The following is a 21,280-nucleotide window of genomic DNA, read 5'->3' on the forward strand; positions in this document are numbered from 1 at the left end:
GCACCCCAGTGTTCTCTGCAGCACTTTACAATAGCCAGGACACGGAACCAACCTAAATGTCCATCAACGGAGAAATGGATAAAGAAGATATAGTACATGTATACAATGGAATGTTACTCAACCGTAAAAAAGAACAAAATAATGCCATTCATAGCAACATGGATAAACCTAGAGATTGTCACACTGAGTGAAGTAAGTCAGATACAGAAAGACAAATATAACAATTATATGTGGAATCTAAAAATAAAAGGTACAGATGAGCTTATTTACCAACAGAAGTAGAGTTACAGATGTAGAAAACAAAATTATGGTTACCAGGGGATAAAGGAGGAGAGGGATAAACTGGGAGATTGGGATTGACATGTACACACTACTATACATAAAATATAATAGTGTATATATGTCAATTCCCTGGTGGCTCAGATAGTGAAGAATCAGCCTGCAATGCAGGCGACCTGGGTTTGGTCCCTGGGTTGGGAAGATCCCCTGGAGAAGGGCATGGCAACCCACTCCAGTTTACTTGCCTGGAGAATCCTATGGACAGAAGAGCCTGGCAGGCTACACTCCATGGGGTGGCAAAGAGTAGTCAGACATGACTGAGCGGCTAACACTTTCACAGTACTCTGTAATGGCCTATATCAGAAAAGAATCTAAAAAAAAAAGAATATATATGTGTGTGTGTGTGTGTGTGTGTGTGTGTGTGTGTGCTTAATTGCTCAGTTATGTGCAACTCTTTGCAACCCTTTGAACTGCAGCCTTTCCTCTGTCCATGGAATTTTTTGGCCAAGAATACTGAAATGGGTTGTCATTTCCTCCTCCATGGGATCTTCTCAGCCCAGGGATTGAACCCTGTGTCTCCTGCATTGCTAGCAGATTCTTTACCTGCTGAGTCATAGGGAAGCCCATATATATAAATACACACACACATACATACTATATACATACATAAAAGTGATTCACTTTGCTATACACCTGAAACTAACACAACATTGTAAATCAACCATACTCTAATAAAAATTAAATAAAAATTGTTGAAAAGATAGAGTGTTATTTCTTATTAGTTCCTCATTATGAGGGATACCTTTTTGTATCCTATGTCTAGAACAGAGGCTGACATAATAAAAGATGAAGTAATACAGTAAAACAAACCTAGAAAATGAATATAATGTGAAATCCACAGGATTTTAACAAAACACACAGGACTTCAGTGAAATATCAGGATTTCTCTAGGCTGTGTTATGTGTGGTAGACTGCAAAATGGTCCTTCACTCACCATGTGGAGGTCAAACCCCTGAAACCTGGGAATGCTACCTTATGTAGAAAACTGAGTCTGCAGAGGTAATTTAGTGAAGGGCCTAGAGGTGCAACCATCCAGGACTATCCTGCTGGGCCCTCAGTCTATTCACAGTGTCCTTGTAAGAGACTAGCAGATGAAAAGGGGATATGAAGACAGAGGCAGAGATTGAAGGGATGTGGCTACAAGTCAAGGAACATTTGGAGCCACCAGAGGTGGAAAAGGAAGGAAATGAATTCTCCTCTATAGTTGCCTCTAGAAGGAACACAGCCCTGCCATAATTCGGACTTTTGGCTTCCAGAACTGTGAAAGAATAGATTTCTGTTCTTTTAAGTTTGTGGTAGTTTCTTTTTACAACAGCCCTAAGGAAACAACAGCAATACAATAGCTGATCCTTGAGGACTCAAGATCACATTCTATTTAAAGGAAGAGTTTTGGAGGAAGAATTTTAAAAGGTTCCTAGATGCCTAAGGTCCACAGGTTGGACCCACTCTAGAGAAACTCCCTTAAGGTTCTTTCAAGGAGATCTCATTTACTGATCTTAGTGACTTTCAATGCTAGGAAGGGGAAAACACTGCTTTCAATGTAAACACAATGTGTGAGCTTTAATTGAAAATTAAAATATAAAAAACAAATTTGAAAAAACATTGAAAGATATGTTAATTCTTTTAATGAATAACACATTGAATCATGAAAAAAAAAATATAGAATGCCTAAAACTGTGTTTGGAGCTTCCCAGTTGGCTCAAGTGGTAAAGACCCCACCTGCCAATGCAGGAGACACAAGAGATGTGGGTTCAATCCCTTGGTTGGGAAGATCCTCTGAAGGAGAGCATGGCAACTCACTCGAGTATTCTTGCCTAGAGAATCTCATGGGCAGAGGAATCTGACAGATCTATGATCCACATGGCTGCAAAGAGTCGGACACAACTGAAGCTACTTAGCAGGCATACTCACAGGTTGTAATTAACAATGTATCCTTGATCTACCTATACTGGCCATCCCGTCTTATAGCCACAGCTTTCATGTAAATAAACAGCTGGCATATTTCTTCTTATGTCATTGTAGACATCACAGTTTTGCCTCCAAAACACCACTTCTGTAGCTACTCAGAGTTCAACACAGTTCAGTCACTCGGTCGTGTCCAACTCTTGTGACACCTTGGACTAGAGCACGACAAGCCTCCCTGTCCATCACCAACTCCCGGAGCTTACTCGAACTCATGTCCATTGCATCAGTGATGCCATCTAACCATCTTATCCTCTGTCATCCCCATCTCCTGCCGTCAATCTTTCCCGGCATCAGGGTCTTTTCAAATGAGTCAGTTCTTCGAATCAGGTGGCCAACGTATTCGAGCTTCACCTTCAGCATCAGTCCTTCCAATGAATATTCAGGACTGATTTCCTTTAGGATGGACTGGTTTTATGTCCTTGAAGTCCAAGGGACTCTCAAGAGTCTTCTCCAACACCACAGTTCAAAAGCATCAATTCTTTGGCACTCAGCTTGCTTTATAGTCCAACTCTCACATCCATACACGACTACTGGTAAAACCATAGCTTTGAGTAGATGCACCTTTGTTGGCAAAGTAATGTCTCTGCTTTTTAATAGCAGAGGTTGGTAATAGCTTTTCTTCCAAGGAGCAAGCATCTTTTAATTTTATGGCTGCAGTCACCATCTGCTGTGATTTTGGAACCTCCAAAATAAGGTCTCACATTGTTTCCATTGTTTCCCCATCTATTTGCATGAAATGATGGGACTGGATGCCATGATCTTAGTTTTCTGAATGTTGAGTTTTAAGTCAACTTTTTCACTCTCCTCTTTACTTTCATTAAGAAGCTCTTTGGTTCTTCTTCACTTTCTGCCATAACTGTGGTGTCATCTGCATATCTGAGGTTATTGATATTTCTCCGGGCAATCTTGATTCCAGCTTATGCTTCATCCAGCCCAGCATTTCTCATGATGTACTCTGCATATAAGTTAAATAAGCAGGGTGACAATATATAGCCTTGATGTACTCCTTTCCCAATTTGGAACCAGTCTGTTGTTCCATGTTCAGTTCTAATTGTTGCTTCTTGACCTGCATACAGATTTGTCAGGAAGCAGGTCAGGTGGTCTTTCAGAATTTTCCAGTTTGTGGTGATCCACACAATCAAGGCTTTGGCATAGTCAACAAAGCAGAAGTAGATGTTTTTCTGGAACTCTCTTGCTTTTTCGATCATCCAACCAATGTTGGCAATTTGATCTCTGGTTCTTCTGCCTTTTCTAAATCCATCTTGAACATCTGGAAGTTCACAGTTACGTACTGTTAAAACCTGGCTTGGAGAATTTTGAGCATTACTTTGTTAGCATGTGAGATGAGCGCAACTGTGTGGTAGTTTGAGCATTCTTTGGCATTATCTTTCTTTGGGATTGGAATGAAAAGTGACCTTTTCCAGTCCTGTGGCCATTGGTGAGTTTTCCAAATTTGCTCACATATTGAGTGCAGCACTTTCACAGCATCATCTTAGAGGATTTGAAATAGCTCACCTGGAATTCCATCACTTCCACTAGCTTTGTTCATACTGATGTTTCCTAAGGCTGACTTGACTTCACATTCCAAGATGTCTGGCTCTAGGTAATCATACTATCATGATTATCCAGGTCATGAAGATCTTTTTTGTATAGTTTTTCTGTGTATTCTTGCTACCTCTTCTTAATATCTTCTGCTTCTGTTAGGTCTTTACCGTTTCTGTCCTTTATTGTGCCCATCTTTGCATGGAATGTTCTCTTGGTATCTCTAATTTTCTTGAAGAGATCTCTGGTCTTTTCCATTGTATTGTTTTCCTCTATTTTTTTGCATTTATCACTGAAGAAGGCTTTCTTATCTCTCCTTGCTATTCTTTGGAACTCTGCATTCAAATGGGTATACCTTTCCTTTTCTCCTTTGCCTTTTACTTCTCTTCTTTTCACAGCTATTTGCAAGGCTTCCTCAGGCAACTATTTTGCCTTTTTGCGTTTCTTTTTCTTGGGGATGGTCTTGATCACTGCCTCCTGTAAAATGTCATGAACCTCCATCCATAGTTCTTCAGGCATCCTGTCTATGAGGTCTAATCCCTTGAATCTGTTTGTCACTTCCACTACATAACTGTAAGGGATTTGATTCTGTCTAGTCAAGGCTATGGTTTTCCTATGGTCATGTATGGATGTGAGAGTTGGACTGTGAAGAAGTCTGAGCGCTGAAGAATTGATGCTTTTGAACTTTGGTGTTGGAGAAGACTCTTGAGAGTCCCTTGGACTGCAAGGAGATCCAACCAGTCCATTCTGAAGGAGATCAGCCCTGGGATTTCTTTGGAAGGAATGATGCTGAAGCTGAAACTCCAGTACTTTGGCCACCTCATGAGAAGAGCTGACTCATTGGAAAAGACTCTGATACTGGGAGGGATTGGGGGCAGGAGGAGAAGGGGAAGACAGAGGATGAGATGGCTGGATGGTGTCACTGACTCGATGGACGTGAGTCTGAGTGAACTCCGGGAGTTGGTGATGGACAGGGAGGCCTGGCGTGCTGCGATTCATGGGGTCGCAAAGAGTCAGACACGACTGAGCGACTGAACTGAACTGAACTGATTTAGGTCATACCTGAATGGTCTAGTGGTTTTCCCCACTTTCTTCAATTTAAGTCTGAAATTGGCAATAAGGAGTTCATGATCTGAGTCACAGTCAGCTCCCGGTCTTGTTTTTGCTGACGGTATAGAGCTTCTCCATCTTTGGCTGCAAAGAATATAATCAATCTGATTTGGGTATTGACCATCTGGTGATGTCCGTGTGTTGAGCCTTCTCTTATGTTGTTGGAAGAGGGTGTTTGCTATGACCAGTGTGTTCTCTTGGCAAAACTCTATTAGCCTTTGCCCTGCTTCCTTCTGTACTCCAAGGCCAAATTTGCCTGTTACTCCAGGTGTCTCTTGACTTCCTACTTTTCCATTCCAGTCCCCTATAATGAAAAGGACATCTTTTTTGGGTGTTAGTTCTAAAAGGTCTTTTAGTCTTCATTGAACCAGTCAACTTCAGCTTCTTCAGCGTTACTGGCTGGGGCATAGACTTGGATTACTGTGATCTGAATGGTTTTCCTTGGAAATGAACAGAGATCATTCTGTCGTTTTTCAGATTGCACCCAAGTACTGCATTTTGGATTCTCTTATTGACTATGACAGCTACTCCATTTCTTCTAAGGGATTCTTGCCCACAGTAGTAGATATAATGGTCATCTGAGTTAAATTCACCCATTCCAGTCCATTTTAGCTCGCTGATTCCTAAAATGTCAGTGTTCACTCTTGCCATCTGTTTGACCACTTCAAATTTATCTTGATTCATGGACCTAACATTCCAGGTTCCTATGCAATATTGCTCCTTACAGCATCGGACTTTACTTCCATCACCAGTCACATTCACAATTGTGTGCTGTTTTTGCTTTGGCTCCATCTCTTCATTCCTTCTTAAGTTATTTCTGCACTGATCTCCAGTAGCATATTGGGGTTCATCCTTCAGTGTCCTATCTTTTTGCCTTTTCATACTCTTCATGGGATTCTCAAGGCAAGAATGCTGAAGTGTTTTGCCATTCCCTTCTCCAGTGGACCACATTTTGCCAGAACTCTCCAGCATGACCCATCCATTCTGGGTGGCCCTACATGGCATGGCTCATAGTTTCACTGAGTTAGACAAGGCTGTAGTCCATGTGATTAGTTTGATTAGTTCTCTGTGATTATGGTTTTCAGTCTGTCTGCCCTCTGTTGGAGAAGGATAAGAGGCTTATCACTTCAGGAAGCTTCCAAAAGCTTCCTGATGGGAGAGACTGAGGGGGAAACTGGGTCTTGTTCTGATGGGTGGGGCCATGCTCAGTAAATCTTTAATACAATTTTGTTTTCTAACACCATACACAAAAATAAACTCAAAATGGATTAAAGATCTAAATGTAAGACCAGAAACTATAAAACTCCTACAGGAAAACATAGGCAAAACACTCTCTGATATAAATCACAGTAAGATCCTCTATGATTCACCTCCCAGAGTAACTGAAATAAAAGGAAAAGTAAACAAATGGGACCTAATTAAACTTAAAAGCTTTTGCACAGTGAAGGAAACTATAAGCAAGGTTAAAAGACAGCCTTCAGAATGGGAGAAAATAATAGCAAATGAAGCAACTGGCAAAGAATTAATCTCCACAATATACAAGCAGTTCATGCAACTCAATATCAGCGAAATAAACTACCCAATAAAAAAATGGGCCAAAGAACTAAACAGACATTTCTCCAAAGAAGATGTATAGATGGCTAACAAACACGAGAAGATGCTAAACATCACTCATTATCAGAGAAATGCAAACTGAAACCACAATGAGGAACCATCTCATGCCAGTCAGAATGCCTGCCATCAAAAAGTCTACAAACAATAAATGCTGGAGAGGGTGTGAAGAAATGGGAACCCTCTTACACTGTTGGTGGGAGTGCAAACTAGTAGATCCACTATGGAGAACAGTATGGAGATTCCTTAAAAAACTGGAAATGGAACTGCCACATGACCCAGCAATCTCACTGCTGGGCATACACATCGAGGAAACCAGAATTGAAAGAGACACATGTACACAATGCTCATTACAGCACTGTTTACAATAGCCAGGATATGGAAGCAACCTAGATGTCCATCAGCTTATGAATGGATAAGAAAGTTGTGATACATATACACAATAGAATATTACTCAGCTATTAAAAGGAATGCATTTGAGTCAGTTCTACTGAGGTGGATGAAACCAGAGCCTATTATACAGAGTGAAGTAAGTCAGAAAGAAAAATGCCAATACAGTATATTAACACACGTATATATGGAATTTAGAAAGATGATAATGATGGCCCTATGCAAGAGACACCAAAAGAGATACAGATATTAAGAACAGCCTTTTGGACTCTGTGGGAGAAGTAAGGGTAGGATAATTTGAGAGAATAGCATTGAAACAAGTATATTCAGTTCAGTTCAGTTCATTTCAGTCGCTCAGTCGTGTCTGACTCGTTGCGACCCCATGAATCGCAGCACGCCAGGCCTCCCTGTCCATCACCAACTCCCGGAGTTCACTCAGACTCATGATCATCAAGTCAGTGATACCATCCAGCCATCTCATCCTCGGTCGTCCCCTTCTCCTCCTGCCCCCAATCCCTCCCAGTATCAGAGTCTTTTCCAATGAGTCAACTCTTCGCATGAGGTGGCCAAAGTACTGGAGTTTCAGCTTTAGCATCATTCCTTCCAAAGAAATCTCAGGGCTGATCTCCTTCAGAATGGACTGGTTGGATCTCCTTGCAGTCCAAGGGACTCTCAAGAGTCTTCTCTAACACCACAGTTCAAAAGCATCAATTCTTCAGCCCTTAGCCTTCCTTATAGTCCAACTCTCACATCCACACATGACTACTGAAAAAACCATAGCTTTGACTAGACAGACCATTCTTGGTAAAGTACTGTCTCTGCTTTTGAATATACTATCTAGGTTGGTCATAACTTTTCTTCCAAGGAGTAAGAGTCTTTTAATTTCATGGCTGCAGTCACCATCTGCAGTGATTTTGGAGCCCCCCAAAATAAAGTCTGACACTGTTTCCACTGTTCCCCATCTATTTCCCCTGAAATGATGGGACCGGATGCTATGATCTTCATTTTCTGAATGATAAGCTTTAGGCCAACTTTTTCACTCTCCAGTTTCACTTTCATCAGGAGGCTTTTTAGTTCCACTTCACTTTCTGCCATAAGGGTGGTGTCATCTGCATATCTGAGGTTGTTGATATTTCTCCCGCAATCTTGATTCCAGCTTGTGTTTCTTCCAGTCCAGCATTTCTCATGATGTACTCTGTGAAATAGATGACCACTCCAAGCTTGATGCATGATACAGGGCACTCATGAAAGCTGGTGCACCAGGACAACCCAGAGGGATGGGATGGGAAGGGAGGTGGGAGGGGTTTTCAGAATAGGGGACACATGTACACCTGTGGCTGATTAATGTCAATGTATGGCAAAACCCACTACAATATTGTAAAGTAATTAGCCTCCAATTAAAATAAATAAATTAATTAAAACTAAGATCATGGCATCTAGTCACTTCATAGGAAATAGATGGAGAAACAATGGAAACAGTGACAGATTTTATTTCTTGGGCTCCAAAATCACTGCAGATGGTCACTGCAGCCATGAAATTAAACGCTTGCTCCTTTGAAGAAAAGCTATGACAAACTTAGAAAGCATATTAAAAAGCAGAGACATTACTTTGCCAAGAATGGTCTGTCTAGTCAAAGCTATGGTTTTTTCAGTAGTCATGTGTGGATGTGAGAGTTGGACTATAAGGAAGGCTAAGGGCTGAAGAATTGATGCTTTTGAACTGTGGTGTTAGAGAAGACTCTTGAGAGTCCCTTGGACTGCAAGGAGATCCAACCAGTCCATCCTAAAGGAAATCAGTCCTGAATATTCATTGGAAGGACTGATGCTGAAGCTGAAACTCCAATACTTTGGCCACTTGATGTGAAGAGCCAACTCATTAGAAAAGACCATGATGCTGGAAAAGATTGAAGGCAGCAGGAGAAGGGGATGACAGAGGACGAGATGGTTGCATGGCATCACCAACTCAATGGGCTTGAGTTTTGGCAAACTCTGAGAGATAGTGAAGGACAAGGAAGTGGTGTGCTGCAGTCCATGGGGTTGCAAAGAGTAGACAGGAGTGAGGGACTGAACAATAACAACTCTCATTTGGGACTCCCTTTAAAAAAATCTGTCCATAGTTTTGCCCTTAATCTAGGCCATCCATACTATATTCAAATCAAAGTCTGACATAATTGTTTTACCTCACAATACACAATTTGAGACAATAAGATAAAATTCTACATCAAAACAAAAAACAGTCATAGTAAATTTCCTGAATTGCTAGTTGTTGTTTGATTAAACACACACACACAGACAATATGCCGAGACATTGTAGATAACATATCTTTATTTTTAAAGTTAATTTTGGATTTATAAAGAAAGCTTTACACCTTTTGGGATATTTGATTTTGCAATAAATCTTCATCCTTTTATGAAGTAATGAAACATGGTCCACTTGAAAGTAGGAAAAGAACTATTAGAAACAGAAGTTCTCATTCTGAAACTTGGTAGCATGAATCTTAAATTTAGCTAATTGGAGAATGAACCATCAAAAAAAGGTCTGGTTTGTTCTAACAATTGCCTAGAATTTTAGCCACACTATTTGACCTTTGACCTTAAATAGATTTCAATGCCAGTAAATAAAGGACGACACGCCTCTTTTTTACCTAGCTATGCATAAAGGGCTATTATTACCATGACTCAATGACACAATCCTGTCATTAACAGCTCTCAAAGCCAGAGTGAACACTCGTGGGTTTCTTTAAGTTTTATTTTCTAATTTTATGTTTAAAATACAATTTTGTTTTCTTTGGAATGCACGTTCTACATTGGATCACTTTCTTCTAAAATCCAATATTCCTGATTTATGAGTTCTCAATCAATGGCTTAATTTTGAGATGACATCTTTAGGCTCTGATTTCATCAACACAAAGACCAGTCCAACAGGAAGTTGCGCTGACGCTACCATCCTATGTAAACATCCCAGGCATTTTGATTCCGTGCCTGACACTCACTGTTTTTGTTTTCCGTTTCGTCAGAAGGTTGGCCACAGTGCCCAGGCAGTGCCTGCACGTGTCTGTAAGCCTTTATGAGCGTTCTCGATCCGAAAAAGCATAGGGGCGGGACCTGGATGAACCCTGCACAAGGGCAGGTGAGAGCATCAGCTGGGACTCCGACAGCGGCCCCCTAGTAGGCGGGGGCAGCCTGAGGGAGAAAGAACCGGTAGCCGCGTAGTATAGACCGGCGCCTCAAGGGCAGCCCGGAGGGGGCGTGACCGGCTAGCGGGGGCCGGGCCGGCGGGCGGAGGCGGGGCCGGAAGACAGAGGCGGGGCTGGGAAGAAGGGGGCGGAACCGGGTGAGGAAGCGGATTCGGCGGGTGGAGGCGGGGCCGGCTGCAGAGAGAGGGCCGCGGGCGGGGCGGGGCTGGGAGGAAGGGGACGGAACCAAGAGAAGAGACGAGATCCGAGGGTGGAGGCGGGGCCAGTCAAAGGGGCGGGGCCACCGGTGGAGGTGTGGCAGCCCAGCGGGCGGGACCGCGGTTGGAGGAGAAGCAGCCCGGCGGGGCGGGGCCACGGGCGGGGGGCGTGGCATGGGCGTGGGCAGCCGGGTAGGGCAGAGCCGGCAGGCGGAGACCGGATCTCCGGGGCGGCGGTTGCTGGTCCGTCTGCTCGATGAGGCCCCCGCACTAAGACCATGTACTGGCGCCGCGCAGCGCTGGTGGGGACTCGGCTCGTCCCGATCAGGAGCAGCTCAGCGGGCCGGTTTGAGGGGCCAGCGGGAATTTCGGGCTCCGGGTAAGCGGCTCTGCGAGCAGCACGAGCTGGACGTGGCTGTGCGGCCTCGCTGGGGTCTGGACCTAGCGGTGGGCGGAGGCAGCTTCTTCCGGGGCGCCCGGTACGCCCCGAGTAGATCGAACCGCTGAGGCGCCTCGGAGAGCGGGAGGCCGGGAAGGGACCGAGAGAGAAGATGCCTTAAGCGCTCTTGGCGATTTCGGGACCACGTGATCTTCAGACTGCACAAGCCTAAGTCTTGCTGGCTTGAACCTCCCCTTCTCCTCGGTTACTAGATAAAATACAAGATGCCCTAATAAATTAGTATTTCAAATATACAGCGAATAATGGTTTGGCTTAAGTATATTCCAGATATTGAACGGAACATACGTAGGCTGAACAGTTATTCGCTGTTTATCTGAAATTCTAATTTAACCGAGCGATCTGCATTCTCATTTGCTAAATCTGGCTCCTGCGGCAGGAAGTGGAAGTGGCGCTTTCTACCAAATGGCCAGGTCTTCGAGGTTGGACGGTGTCGCCTCTGGCTCGAGCGAGGTTGGTGAATACCCGATGCCCCGAGGCCTGCGTTGCGAGACCGCCTCCTCTCTGCCCGCCTCACTCCCGTGAGGCCGGTCGGGGCTGTCCTACCAGCTCGCCTGTCTGTACATCCATCCCTCTGTTTGGGACGTTATTCCTAACTCCTCGATCTGTTAACTTCTGCCAGTTTTGCAAGACTCGAGGAGCTCCTTGATTAACCTTCTCTGCTAAACTAGAAACCCCCTCCAGAAGGTGCCAATCACATAGTGTAACTATTTGAGAAGTCCTGGAGGTTCAGTGGTGTTTTTACAGTGATACTATCCCTTCGGCATTTCAGCCCTTTAGCACATAGTACGGAGAAGGCAATGGCACCCCACTCCAGTACTCTTGCCTGGAAAATCCCATGGATGGAGGAGCCTGGTAGGCTGCGGTCCATGGGGTCGCTGGGAGTCGGACACGACTGGGCGACTTCACTTTCACTTTTCAGTTTCATGGATTGGAGAAGGAAATGGCAACCCATTCCAGTGTTCTTGCCTGGAGAATCCCAGGGGTGGGGGAGCCTGGTGGGCTGCCGTCTATGGGGTCACACAGAGTCGGACACAATTGAAGTGACTTAGCAGCAGCACGTAGTAGGTGTTCCATAAACGTGGCTACTTCATTAATGGAGAAGAGAAACGTGTATTGAACAACTTACTTTCTTTTTCTTTTTTTTTTACAACTTACTTTCTTGACTGGAATTGGAGAAAAGTGCCTTCCAGCAGCTTTCTCTTTTCTTTGGCAGGGAAGTTGACGTTTCAGAATACACCTTCCACTTCCTCTTAGTACATAAGGAAATATGGTCTTAGAAGGTCTACTAGAATTCCTGCTTCTAGAGTAGATGCAAATAGTAGGTGCTTTGGGAATGCTAATTAAGTGTTGGAACTGAGATGAAAAGGATGTGTTCTCTTAGTTGATAAGACAAATAGATTGATGTGTTGTTCCACCTAAGCTTCTACTTAGGTCCACACCTTCATCCTTTAACCTCCATTTTCTTTCCTGAAAGCTAGATAGTAAATGATGTAGGCCTTTGTGATATTAGTAAACAAATACTTTGACAATGCTATTTTGTACTGATAGCAAGTAAAACTTTTCTCTTTCATATGTTTGGATATATATTTGCATATTGGGTTGCTCTGAATGGATCTCATCTGATATATTGTCCTTAATGTTTAACTGCACCGCTCTTTAAAATTCATTTTAGGATGGGGAACAGCACATCATCTTTGGGAAATGCAGCAACTGCTCCTGTGAATCAGATCCAAGTGAGTGATGGGGGACATGTAGGAAAAAACTTTCCTTGTTGGAAATAGAATTGTCATACATATTTAATATGCTTATCCAAACTTGACATAGTCTAGAAAATTAATTACTAAGTTAATATATTTTTAAATCTGCTATCAAAATCATGCATGATACAAAGAAGTTCTGGATCATTTTCTTAGTTCTTTTTTTTTTTTTTTCTCAAAATAAATTTATGAGATTTATTCTTCTTTTTGCTGTGCCAAATTGCTTGTGGGATTTTAGTTTCCTGACCTGGGATCGAACGTGTGCCATCTGCAGTGGAAGCAGAGAATCCTCACCACTGAACTGCCAGGGAAGTCCCTATGAGATTTATTCTTAAGGTGCCTTCGCTCCTCTAAGTTGGATCTATGAGGTTGACTGTTCTTTCCGTCTCCCCCACCTCAGGTTTCCTGTTGTTACCAGTCAGGGTGCCTTAGCCAGGCATACTGTTCGTTTCTGCCCCGAGAAGCTGTTTCTCTAAAACACAGAACCTAGTTTGCAGTAGTTACTCTGTGACTGATCCTCTCAAGGATGCTGTGCACTGCTGTGTTCTCTTGTGTTTCTCTTGCTTGAACTGCAAAGCCCAGTTAAGTCTGCCGCAGGAAATTCCTCTTGTGTGTATGTTTTTCTACCCCTGCAGCCTACTGCTGCTGCTGCTAAGTCGCTTCAATCGTGTCCGACTCTGTGCGAACCCATAGACGGCAGCCTACAGGACATACGTATTTCTTTGTCCCTCACCACCAAACACCACTACACACAATTTCTGCCTTTGGTTTATTTGACTACAAAAATATTCGCTCACAGCTGCTGAATATAACAGTAATGTTGGAGACCTGTTGTGAGGGATTGCTTCTTTTAAAATAAGAACAGGAAACCATGAGGAACTTCCCTGGCATTTCAGTGGTTAAGATTCCATGCTTCCACTGCAGGGGGCACAGGTTCAATCTCTGGTCATGGAACTAACACCTCGCAATTTGGCCAAAAACAAACAAACAAAAAGAATATGAAACCATGAAATATTTAGTAAGGACAGGGTTGAGAAAATGTGAGAAGGAAGGTTCAAGAAACTGTGACACTGTCATCCTGAGTTTCTGCTCAGTTTGGAATCTCTCAGTTCAGTTCAGTTGCTCAGTTGTGTCTGACTCTTTGCAGCCTCATGGATTGCAGCACACCAGGCCTCCCTGTCCATAACCAACTCCCAGACTCATGTCTATTGAGTTGGTGATGCCATCCGACCATCTCATTCTCTGTCATCCCCTTCTTCCTTTCCCAGCCTTCAATCTTTCCCAGCATCAGGGTCTTTTCAGATGAGTCAGTTCTTTGAATCAGCTGGCCAAAGTATTGGAATTTCAGCTTCAGCATCAGTCCTTCCAATGAATATTTAGGACTGATCTCCTTTAGGATGGACTGGTTGGATCTCCTTGCAGTCCAAGGGACTCTCAAGAGTCTTCTCCAACACCACAGTTCAAAAGCATCCATTCTTTGGTGCTCAGCTTTCTTTATAGTCCAACTCTCACATCCATATATGACTACTGGAAAAATCATAGCATTGACTAGATGGACCTTTGTTGGCAAAGTAATGTCTCTGCTTTTTAATATGCTATCTAGGTTGGTCATAACTTTTCTTCCAAGGAATAAGGGTCTTTTAATTTCATGGCTGCAGTCACCATCTGCAGTGATTTTAGAGCCCCCCAAAATAAAGTCTGACACTGTTTCCACCGTTTCCCCATCTGTTTGCCATAAAGTGATGAGACCAGATGCCATGATCTTAGTTTTCTGAATGTTGAGCTTTAAGCCAACTTTTTCACTGTCCTCTTTCACTTTCCTCAAGAGGCTGTTTAGTTCTTTTTCACTTTCACTATAAGGGTGGTGTCATCTGCATATCTGAGGTTATTGATATTTCTCCTGGCAATCTTGATTCCAGCTTGTGCTTCATCCAGTCCAGCATTTCTCATGATGTACTCTGCATATAAGTTAGATAAGCAGGGTGACAATATATAGCCTTGATGTACTCCTTTTCCTATGTGGAACCAGTCTGTTGTTTCATATCCAGTTCTAAATGTTCCTTCTTGACCTGCATACAGATTTCTCAAGAGGCAGGTCAGGTGGTCTGATATTCCCGTGTTTCAGAATTTTCCACAGTTTGTTGTGACGCACACAGTCAAAGGCTTTGGTGGAGTCAATGAAGTAGAAGTTGATGTTTTTCTGGAACTCTTTGCTTTTTCTATGATCCAACAGATGTTGGCAATTTGATATCTGGTTCCTCTGCCTTTTCTAAATCCATCTTGAACATCTGGAAGTTCACGGTTCACATACTGTTGAAGCTTGGCTTGGAGAATTTTGAGCATTACTTTGCTAGCATGTGAGATGAGTGCAGTTGTGTGGTAGTTTCCGCATTCTTTGACATTGCCTTTCTTTGGGATTGGAATGAAAAGTGACCTTTTCCAGTCCTGTGGCCACTGGTGAGTTTTCCAAATTTGCTGGCATATTGAGTGCAGCATTTTCACAGCATCATCTTATAGGATTTGAAATAGCTCGACTGGAATTCCATCACCTCCACTAGCTTTGTTCATAGTGATGCTTCCTAAGGCCCACTTGACTTTGCATTCTAGGATATCTGGCTCTAGGTGAGTCATCACACCATCGTGGTAATCTGGGTCATGAAGATCTTTTTTGTATAGTTCTGTGTATTCTTGCCACCTCTTCTTAACATCTTCTGCTTCTGTTAGGTCCATACCATTTCTGTCCTTCATCGAGCCCGTCTTTGCATGAAATGTTCCCTTGGTATCTCTAATTTTCTTGAGGAGATCTCTAGTCTTTCCCATTCTGTTGTTTTCCCCTATTTCTTTGCACTGATCACCGAGGAATCTCTATATCACTATTTGTCAGGGCTTCCCTGGTGGCTCAGATGGTAGAGAATCTGCCTATGATGCAGGAGACCTAGGTTCAGTTCCTGGGTCAGGAAGATCCTTTGGAGAAGGGAATGGCTACTCACTCCAGTATTCTTGCCTGGAGAATCCCATGGACAGTGGAGCCTGGTGGGCTACAGTCCATGGGGTCTCAAAGAGTCACATGCAACTGAACGGCTTTCACTTTACTGTGTTTCAGCCCCTCTCTCTAAATTTATGGTCTCGGGTGTCTCTAACCTGCGGCAGCACAGTGTGGAAGGAGCACTCGCTTTGGTTTTGGGACAGGGTGGGTGGAATCCCACCCAGTGCTGTGAAGTCCTCAACCTCAGTTTTCTTATCTGTAAAATGGATTCAGTAGTATATCTCTGGCCTGTCTAGCTCTCCCTGAGATAGACTTCTGTAGTAGTAAATATTGAGAGTGAGCAGAAGAGAAGCATGGAAATAGATTTGCATACACATAGACTCTTGAGAGTCCCTTGGACAGCTAGGAGATCCAGCCAGTCAGTCCTAAAGGAAATCAACCCTGAATATTCATTGGAAGGGCTGATGCTGAAGCTGAAGCTCAATACTTTGACCACCTGATATGAGGAGCCAACTCATTAGAAAAGACCTTGATGCTGGGAAAGATTGAGGGCAGGAGAGAAGGGGATGACAGGATGACGTGGTTGGATGGCATCACCAACTCAGTGGATATGAATTTGAGCCAACTCTGGGAAATAGTGAAGGACAGGGAAGCCTGGTGTGCTGCAGTCCATGGGGTCGAAAGAGTTGAACATGACTTAGTGACTGAACAACTGAACAGACACTGACTTGGAACCCTTCTGACCCCCGAGGGCATATGTATCTTCTGAACCACTTTGTCCTACTCTCTGATTTTTGACCTTCATCTTGAAGGTGCTGCTTATGACTCACACTAGGACAACCTAGCAGATGCTAGATCTGTCCATTCAGAAATTCCCGAAGGACCTGGGCATTGACATGCACAGAGCTCAACAAACTTCACCCGTGAAGTTGTGACGCAGATGCACAGCGAAGCCTTGGGGTCTTTGTGACGAAGTCAGGCAGGATAGCTTCCAAGGCTAATATAGCTTCCAGGCTGATGTTAGAATTGTTGGAAATGTTTTTCAGAAATAGTTTCTGACCTCTGCCTCAGACCCACTGAGTCAGCATGTCTGGAAGTAGCTTTTCCAGGAACAATGAATGCTGGAGAATATCTTATCAAAACAGTGATGACAGTTGTTTTATTTTTTTTACTATAAAGATATACAAGGAAGGAGTGGAAGTTGAAGGGAAAAACTATTGTGTATACCTGGATCCTTGAAAGCCTTACATTTTGAAGAGAAATCATACATCACTGGGGCTTCAGGTGTCACTAGTGGTAAAGAACCTGCTTGCCAATGTAGGAAATGTAAGAGACATGGGTTTGATCCCTGGGTCAGGAAGATCCCCTGGAGAAGGGCATGGCAACCCACTCTAGTATCCCATGGACAGAGCAGCCTGGCAGGTTACAATCCAAAGGTTTGCAAAGACTCAGACATAACTGAAGCGACTCAGCATGCACGTGTAGGTCATTTTTCACCATTGAACAGTAAGGAAGTGGGTTGATCATTTTGTAAAATATAAAAATACCGAATCACCATGCTATACACCTGAAACTAATATAATAATGTAAGTCAGTTATATTTCTGGAGAAGGAAATGGCAACCCACTCCAGTGTTGTTGCCTGGAGAATCCCAGGGACGGGGGAGCCTGGTGGGCTGCTGTCTATGGGGTCGCACAGAGCTGGACATGACTGACGCGACTTAGCAGCAGCAGCAGTTAGATTTCAATGTTAAAAAAAAAAGCAAAGAAGGGAATTCTCCAGTGGTCCAGTGGTTAGGACTTCAGGCTTCCGCTGCCAGGGACATGGGTTCATTCCTGGTTGGGGAGCTAAGACCCCATAAGCCGTGTGGTTCAGCCAAAAAAAAAAAAGCAAAGAATGGTTAAGATGGTAAAAAAAAAAAAAAAATTTAAGAGACAGTTAAGTAAGGAGTTAACTCCTGAACACCTGAATATTTGAGACGTAGTATGACAAGAGATTAAGTATCTGGGCTGTGGACTCAGACTTGTGCGGGTTCAAATCCCAGCTCACCCGCTTAAGAGCTGAGGACCAGGGTTAAGTTATTTACCCTCCTCTCTGCCTCAGTTTCCTCATGTATGAAGTGGAGGCGATAATAAAGACCTATCTCAGGACTGTAGTGAGGTTTAAGTGAACTAGTGAAGGTAAAGTGTTGAGGATCGTGTTGGCACACAGCAGTGTCTGCTGTCTATGAATTGGCGGTGATTACATGCGTTATTCCTCTGTGCCAACACTTTCCACCCATCACATCCCTTTTCCCTAATAATGTTCCTTTGTCCTCAGTCTACAGATGAGAATTAGATGACATAGGCTGAGTCTGAGCCCTAAATTGTGAGGCTCCAAAATCTGTACCCTTCCTACTATATCATATATCTCCTGTATCATGATTCCTTTCTGAGAGGAAATGTCTAGAATTAAAATGATCTTTTTGTTTTTCTTCAGGAGACCATTTCTAATAATTGTGTGGTGATTTTCTCCAAAACATCCTGTTCTTACTGTACGATGGCAAAAAACCTTTTCCATGACATGAATGTTAACTATAAAGTGGTGGAATTGGACATGCTTGAATATGGAAGTCAGTTTCAAGACGCTCTTCACAAAATGACTGGTGAAAGAACTGTGAGTCCATTCCCTGCATTGCTTTGCCCCAAAGTGGGTGGTGAGCTGGGTCACCTTGGGCCTGTGTCCTTGTGTAGGGAAAAGTGAGCCAGACATACTCCGAGAGATTCATAGACCAGGAAACAAGAGAGTTCTATTTTTAAAAAATTTTTACCGTGTGTGTGTGTGTGTGTGTGTGTGTGTGTGTGTGTGTGTGTGTGTGAAATGGGTGGGTTAATGGTGTTGGCGTGAGTGGTGGTCTATAAATGGTTGACATCCTCCTGGGACTTTTTCAAGATGAAAGAATTCTTCTTTGCTCACTTGAACAGTGCAGATCAAGGGTGCTTCATTTTCTGTACTAATGAGTGCTTTCAGGCTCCATGTTTTTAGATTCTTGAAAATCTGAGGATTTTCCCATAATAATAGAGGAAATTCCATGGTTGTCCAGTAGTCAGGACTGAGCTTCCACTGTAGGGGACTGGATCCCTGGCCAGGCAGAATTAAGATCCTGCATGCTGCATGGTGTGGCAAAACAAACCAACCAACCCAAAGGAACAAAAAAGAAAAATAATGGCAACATTATTTTTCCTTCCTGTTTATATGTGCCATTTTCCTATTTATATGTGCCTGTTAAGGAGCTGATAATGTACTCTTCCCCTTTAGTAAACAGTGGTAAGAAGAACCACTTAAACATTATTAATCATTAGAGATTGCTGATTGCTTTATTCTGCCTTTTATATGCCAAAGTGATGAGGAGAAAGGGATTGAGAGTCAGTTTGTCCTGGGTTTAAACCCCAGTTCTGTCACTTACTTTGTGATCTTGGGCAAGCTCCTGTGCCTCCTTTGCCTCCAAAATAAGACTAAAAAATAGTACCCACCTGAAAGGTTGTTGTTTAGACGCTAAGTCTGACTTCTTTGCGAGCCCATGGGCTGCAGCCAGGATTTTCCAGGCAAGAATACTGGAGCGGGTTGCCATTTCCTTCTCCAGGGGATCTTCCCGACCCAGGAATTGAACCTGTCTCCTGCATCGGCAATGGATTCTTTACCACTGAGCTAACCAGGGAAGCCCCACCTAAAGGGTTGAAAATTTTAAATAGGTAGTTATCAAAGAGCTTTATATAGTGCTTTGCCCATAAAAGCACCCACAGAGTAGCATGTATTAGGATCCTGTGAACGGCTTTATACTTCTGACACCCAGGGTGACATCTAAACTTTTGTTTATCCAACAGGTACCACGAATATTTGTCAATGGAACTTTTATTGGAGGTGCAACTGACACTCATAGGCTTCACAAAGAAGGAAAATTGCTTCCACTAGTTCACCAGTGTCATTTAAAAAAAAGTAAGAGGGAAGAACTTTAGTGATGTAAGTGCATATAACTTTTGCTAGTAATATGTCACTACATATTTAAAATGATATTGCCTGATAATGTCTTTTAAATATTTGAAGGTGTTTTAAATATATGAATTATCTTCATGAAAAGGCTGTAAAAAATAATGAACAATAAATCACTGTGGAAACATCTTATTTGCCAATTCTTCAGTAAAAAAAGATATTTAAAACTGAAGGAGCAGATAACAGGTGACAGCCTGGACAGACGGGCATCTGAAGTGAGTGCTGCAAGGGACAGTCCTGTGGGTCTAAGCAGCTGCTCAGGTGACATGCCAGCCCCAGATGACCAAGAACTTTAGTCTGATTATGCACGGAGTTGTTACTAAGCGGAGGATTAACAGAAAGACTTTTGGGTGGGGGGATGTAAGTTTTCAGTAAAAAAAAAAGCATAATTGTTACTGGGAATGAGGGTTTCAACATAAATTTTGGGGAGACACATTCAGTCCATAACACCATAAATTATAGCTGGATAAAAGTCTTAATATAAATCTAAGGCAAAACTAGGTTTTGGCAGCCGTACTTTCCAGAATCATAGGTTAGAAAGAAAATGGTGATCGTTTTAAGAAAAAGTATGATCTTTTTTGGGAGGTCTTTGATTTTTAATGTTAAGATCTGAAAGACTAACTGTTTAATATTTTTTTAAAAACAGGCAATCTTTCCCCCCCTCACTTTTACCACTAATCAACTTAGACATGAATTGCCAAAAAATTTAACTGGGACGCTGAAAAGCTGCTGGGAAAAAAGGGATTTTTAAAATATATTTGAGTTTCACTGTTTACTAATACTAAAAAAAAATACTATTTGAACAATTTTTTTTAAAGGCAAGTTTCCATTTGCAATTTTTTAAGGAATCTCCACACTGTTCTCCATAGTGGCTGTACTAGTTTGCATTCCCACCAACAGTGTAGGAGGGTTCCCTTTTCTCCACACCCTCTCCAGCATTTATTGCTTGCAGATTTTTGGATTGCAGCCATTCTGACTGGTGTGAAGTGGTACCTCATTGTGGTTTTGATTTGCATTTCTCTAATAATGAGTGATATTGAGCATCTTTTCATGTGTTTGTTAGCCATCCATATGTCTTCTTTGGAGAAATGTCTATTTAGTTCTTTGGCCCATTTTTTGATTGGGTCGTTTATTTTTCTGGAATTGAGCTGCAGGAGTTGCTTGTATATTTTTGAGATTAGTTGTTTGTCAGTTGCTTCATTTGCTAGCAATCCCACTGCTGGGCATACACACCGAGGAAACCAGAATTGAAAGAGACACATGTACCCCAATGTTCATCGCAGCACTGTTTATAATAGCCAGGACATGGAAACAACCTAGATGTCCATCAGCAGATGAATGGATAAGAAAGCTGTGGTACATATACACAATGGAGTATTACTCAGCCGTTAAAAAGAATTCATTTGAATCAGTTCTGATGAGATGGATGAAACTGGAGCCAATTATAGAGTGAAGTAAGCCAGAAAGAAAAACACCAATACAGTATACTAACACATATATATGGAATTTAGGAAGATGGCAATGACGACCCTGTATGCAAGACAGGAAAAAAGACACAGATGTGTATAACGGACTTTTGGACTCAGAGGGAGAGGGAGAGGGTGGGATGATTTGGGAGAATGGCATTCTAACATGTATACTATCATGTAAGAATTGAATCGCCAGTCTATGTCTGACGCAGGGTGCAGCATGCTTGG

The 21,280-nt window shown here is 42.8% G+C and overlaps 1 protein-coding gene across 2 annotated transcripts; it reads left to right on the forward strand.

Annotated features, from left to right (window-relative positions):
• Positions 9,950-19,712, forward strand: GLRX2 (glutaredoxin 2). 2 transcript variants are annotated; one of them, XM_005690456.3, is made up of 4 exons: positions 9,950-10,087; positions 12,484-12,544; positions 18,033-18,209; positions 19,418-19,712. In XM_005690456.3, the coding sequence occupies exons 2-4, from the start codon at positions 12,485-12,487 to the stop codon at positions 19,547-19,549; spliced, it is 369 nt and encodes a 122-aa protein (XP_005690513.1). In that variant the 5' UTR covers positions 9,950-10,087; position 12,484; the 3' UTR covers positions 19,550-19,712. The 2 variants fall into 2 exon arrangements, with proteins under 2 accessions (XP_005690513.1, XP_017915635.1); XM_018060146.1 differs by lacking the exon at positions 9,950-10,087 and adding an exon at positions 10,531-10,730.

The sequence above is a fragment of the Capra hircus genome, chromosome 16 (genome assembly GCF_001704415.2).
Source record: "Capra hircus breed San Clemente chromosome 16, ASM170441v1, whole genome shotgun sequence".
In the NCBI taxonomy this organism is placed as follows: Eukaryota; Metazoa; Chordata; class Mammalia; order Artiodactyla; family Bovidae; genus Capra; species Capra hircus.

Coding starts and splice junctions, on each gene's coding strand:
- GLRX2 (XM_018060146.1), top strand. CDS start 10,630: ATGTACTGGCGCCGCGCAGCGCTGGTGGGGACTCGGCTCGTCCCGATC. Junction 10,731..12,483: donor GCGGGAATTTCGGGCTCCGG/GTAAGCGGCTCT, acceptor AATTCATTTTAG/GATGGGGAACAGCACATCAT. Junction 12,545..18,032: donor CTCCTGTGAATCAGATCCAA/GTGAGTGATGGG, acceptor GTTTTTCTTCAG/GAGACCATTTCTAATAATTG.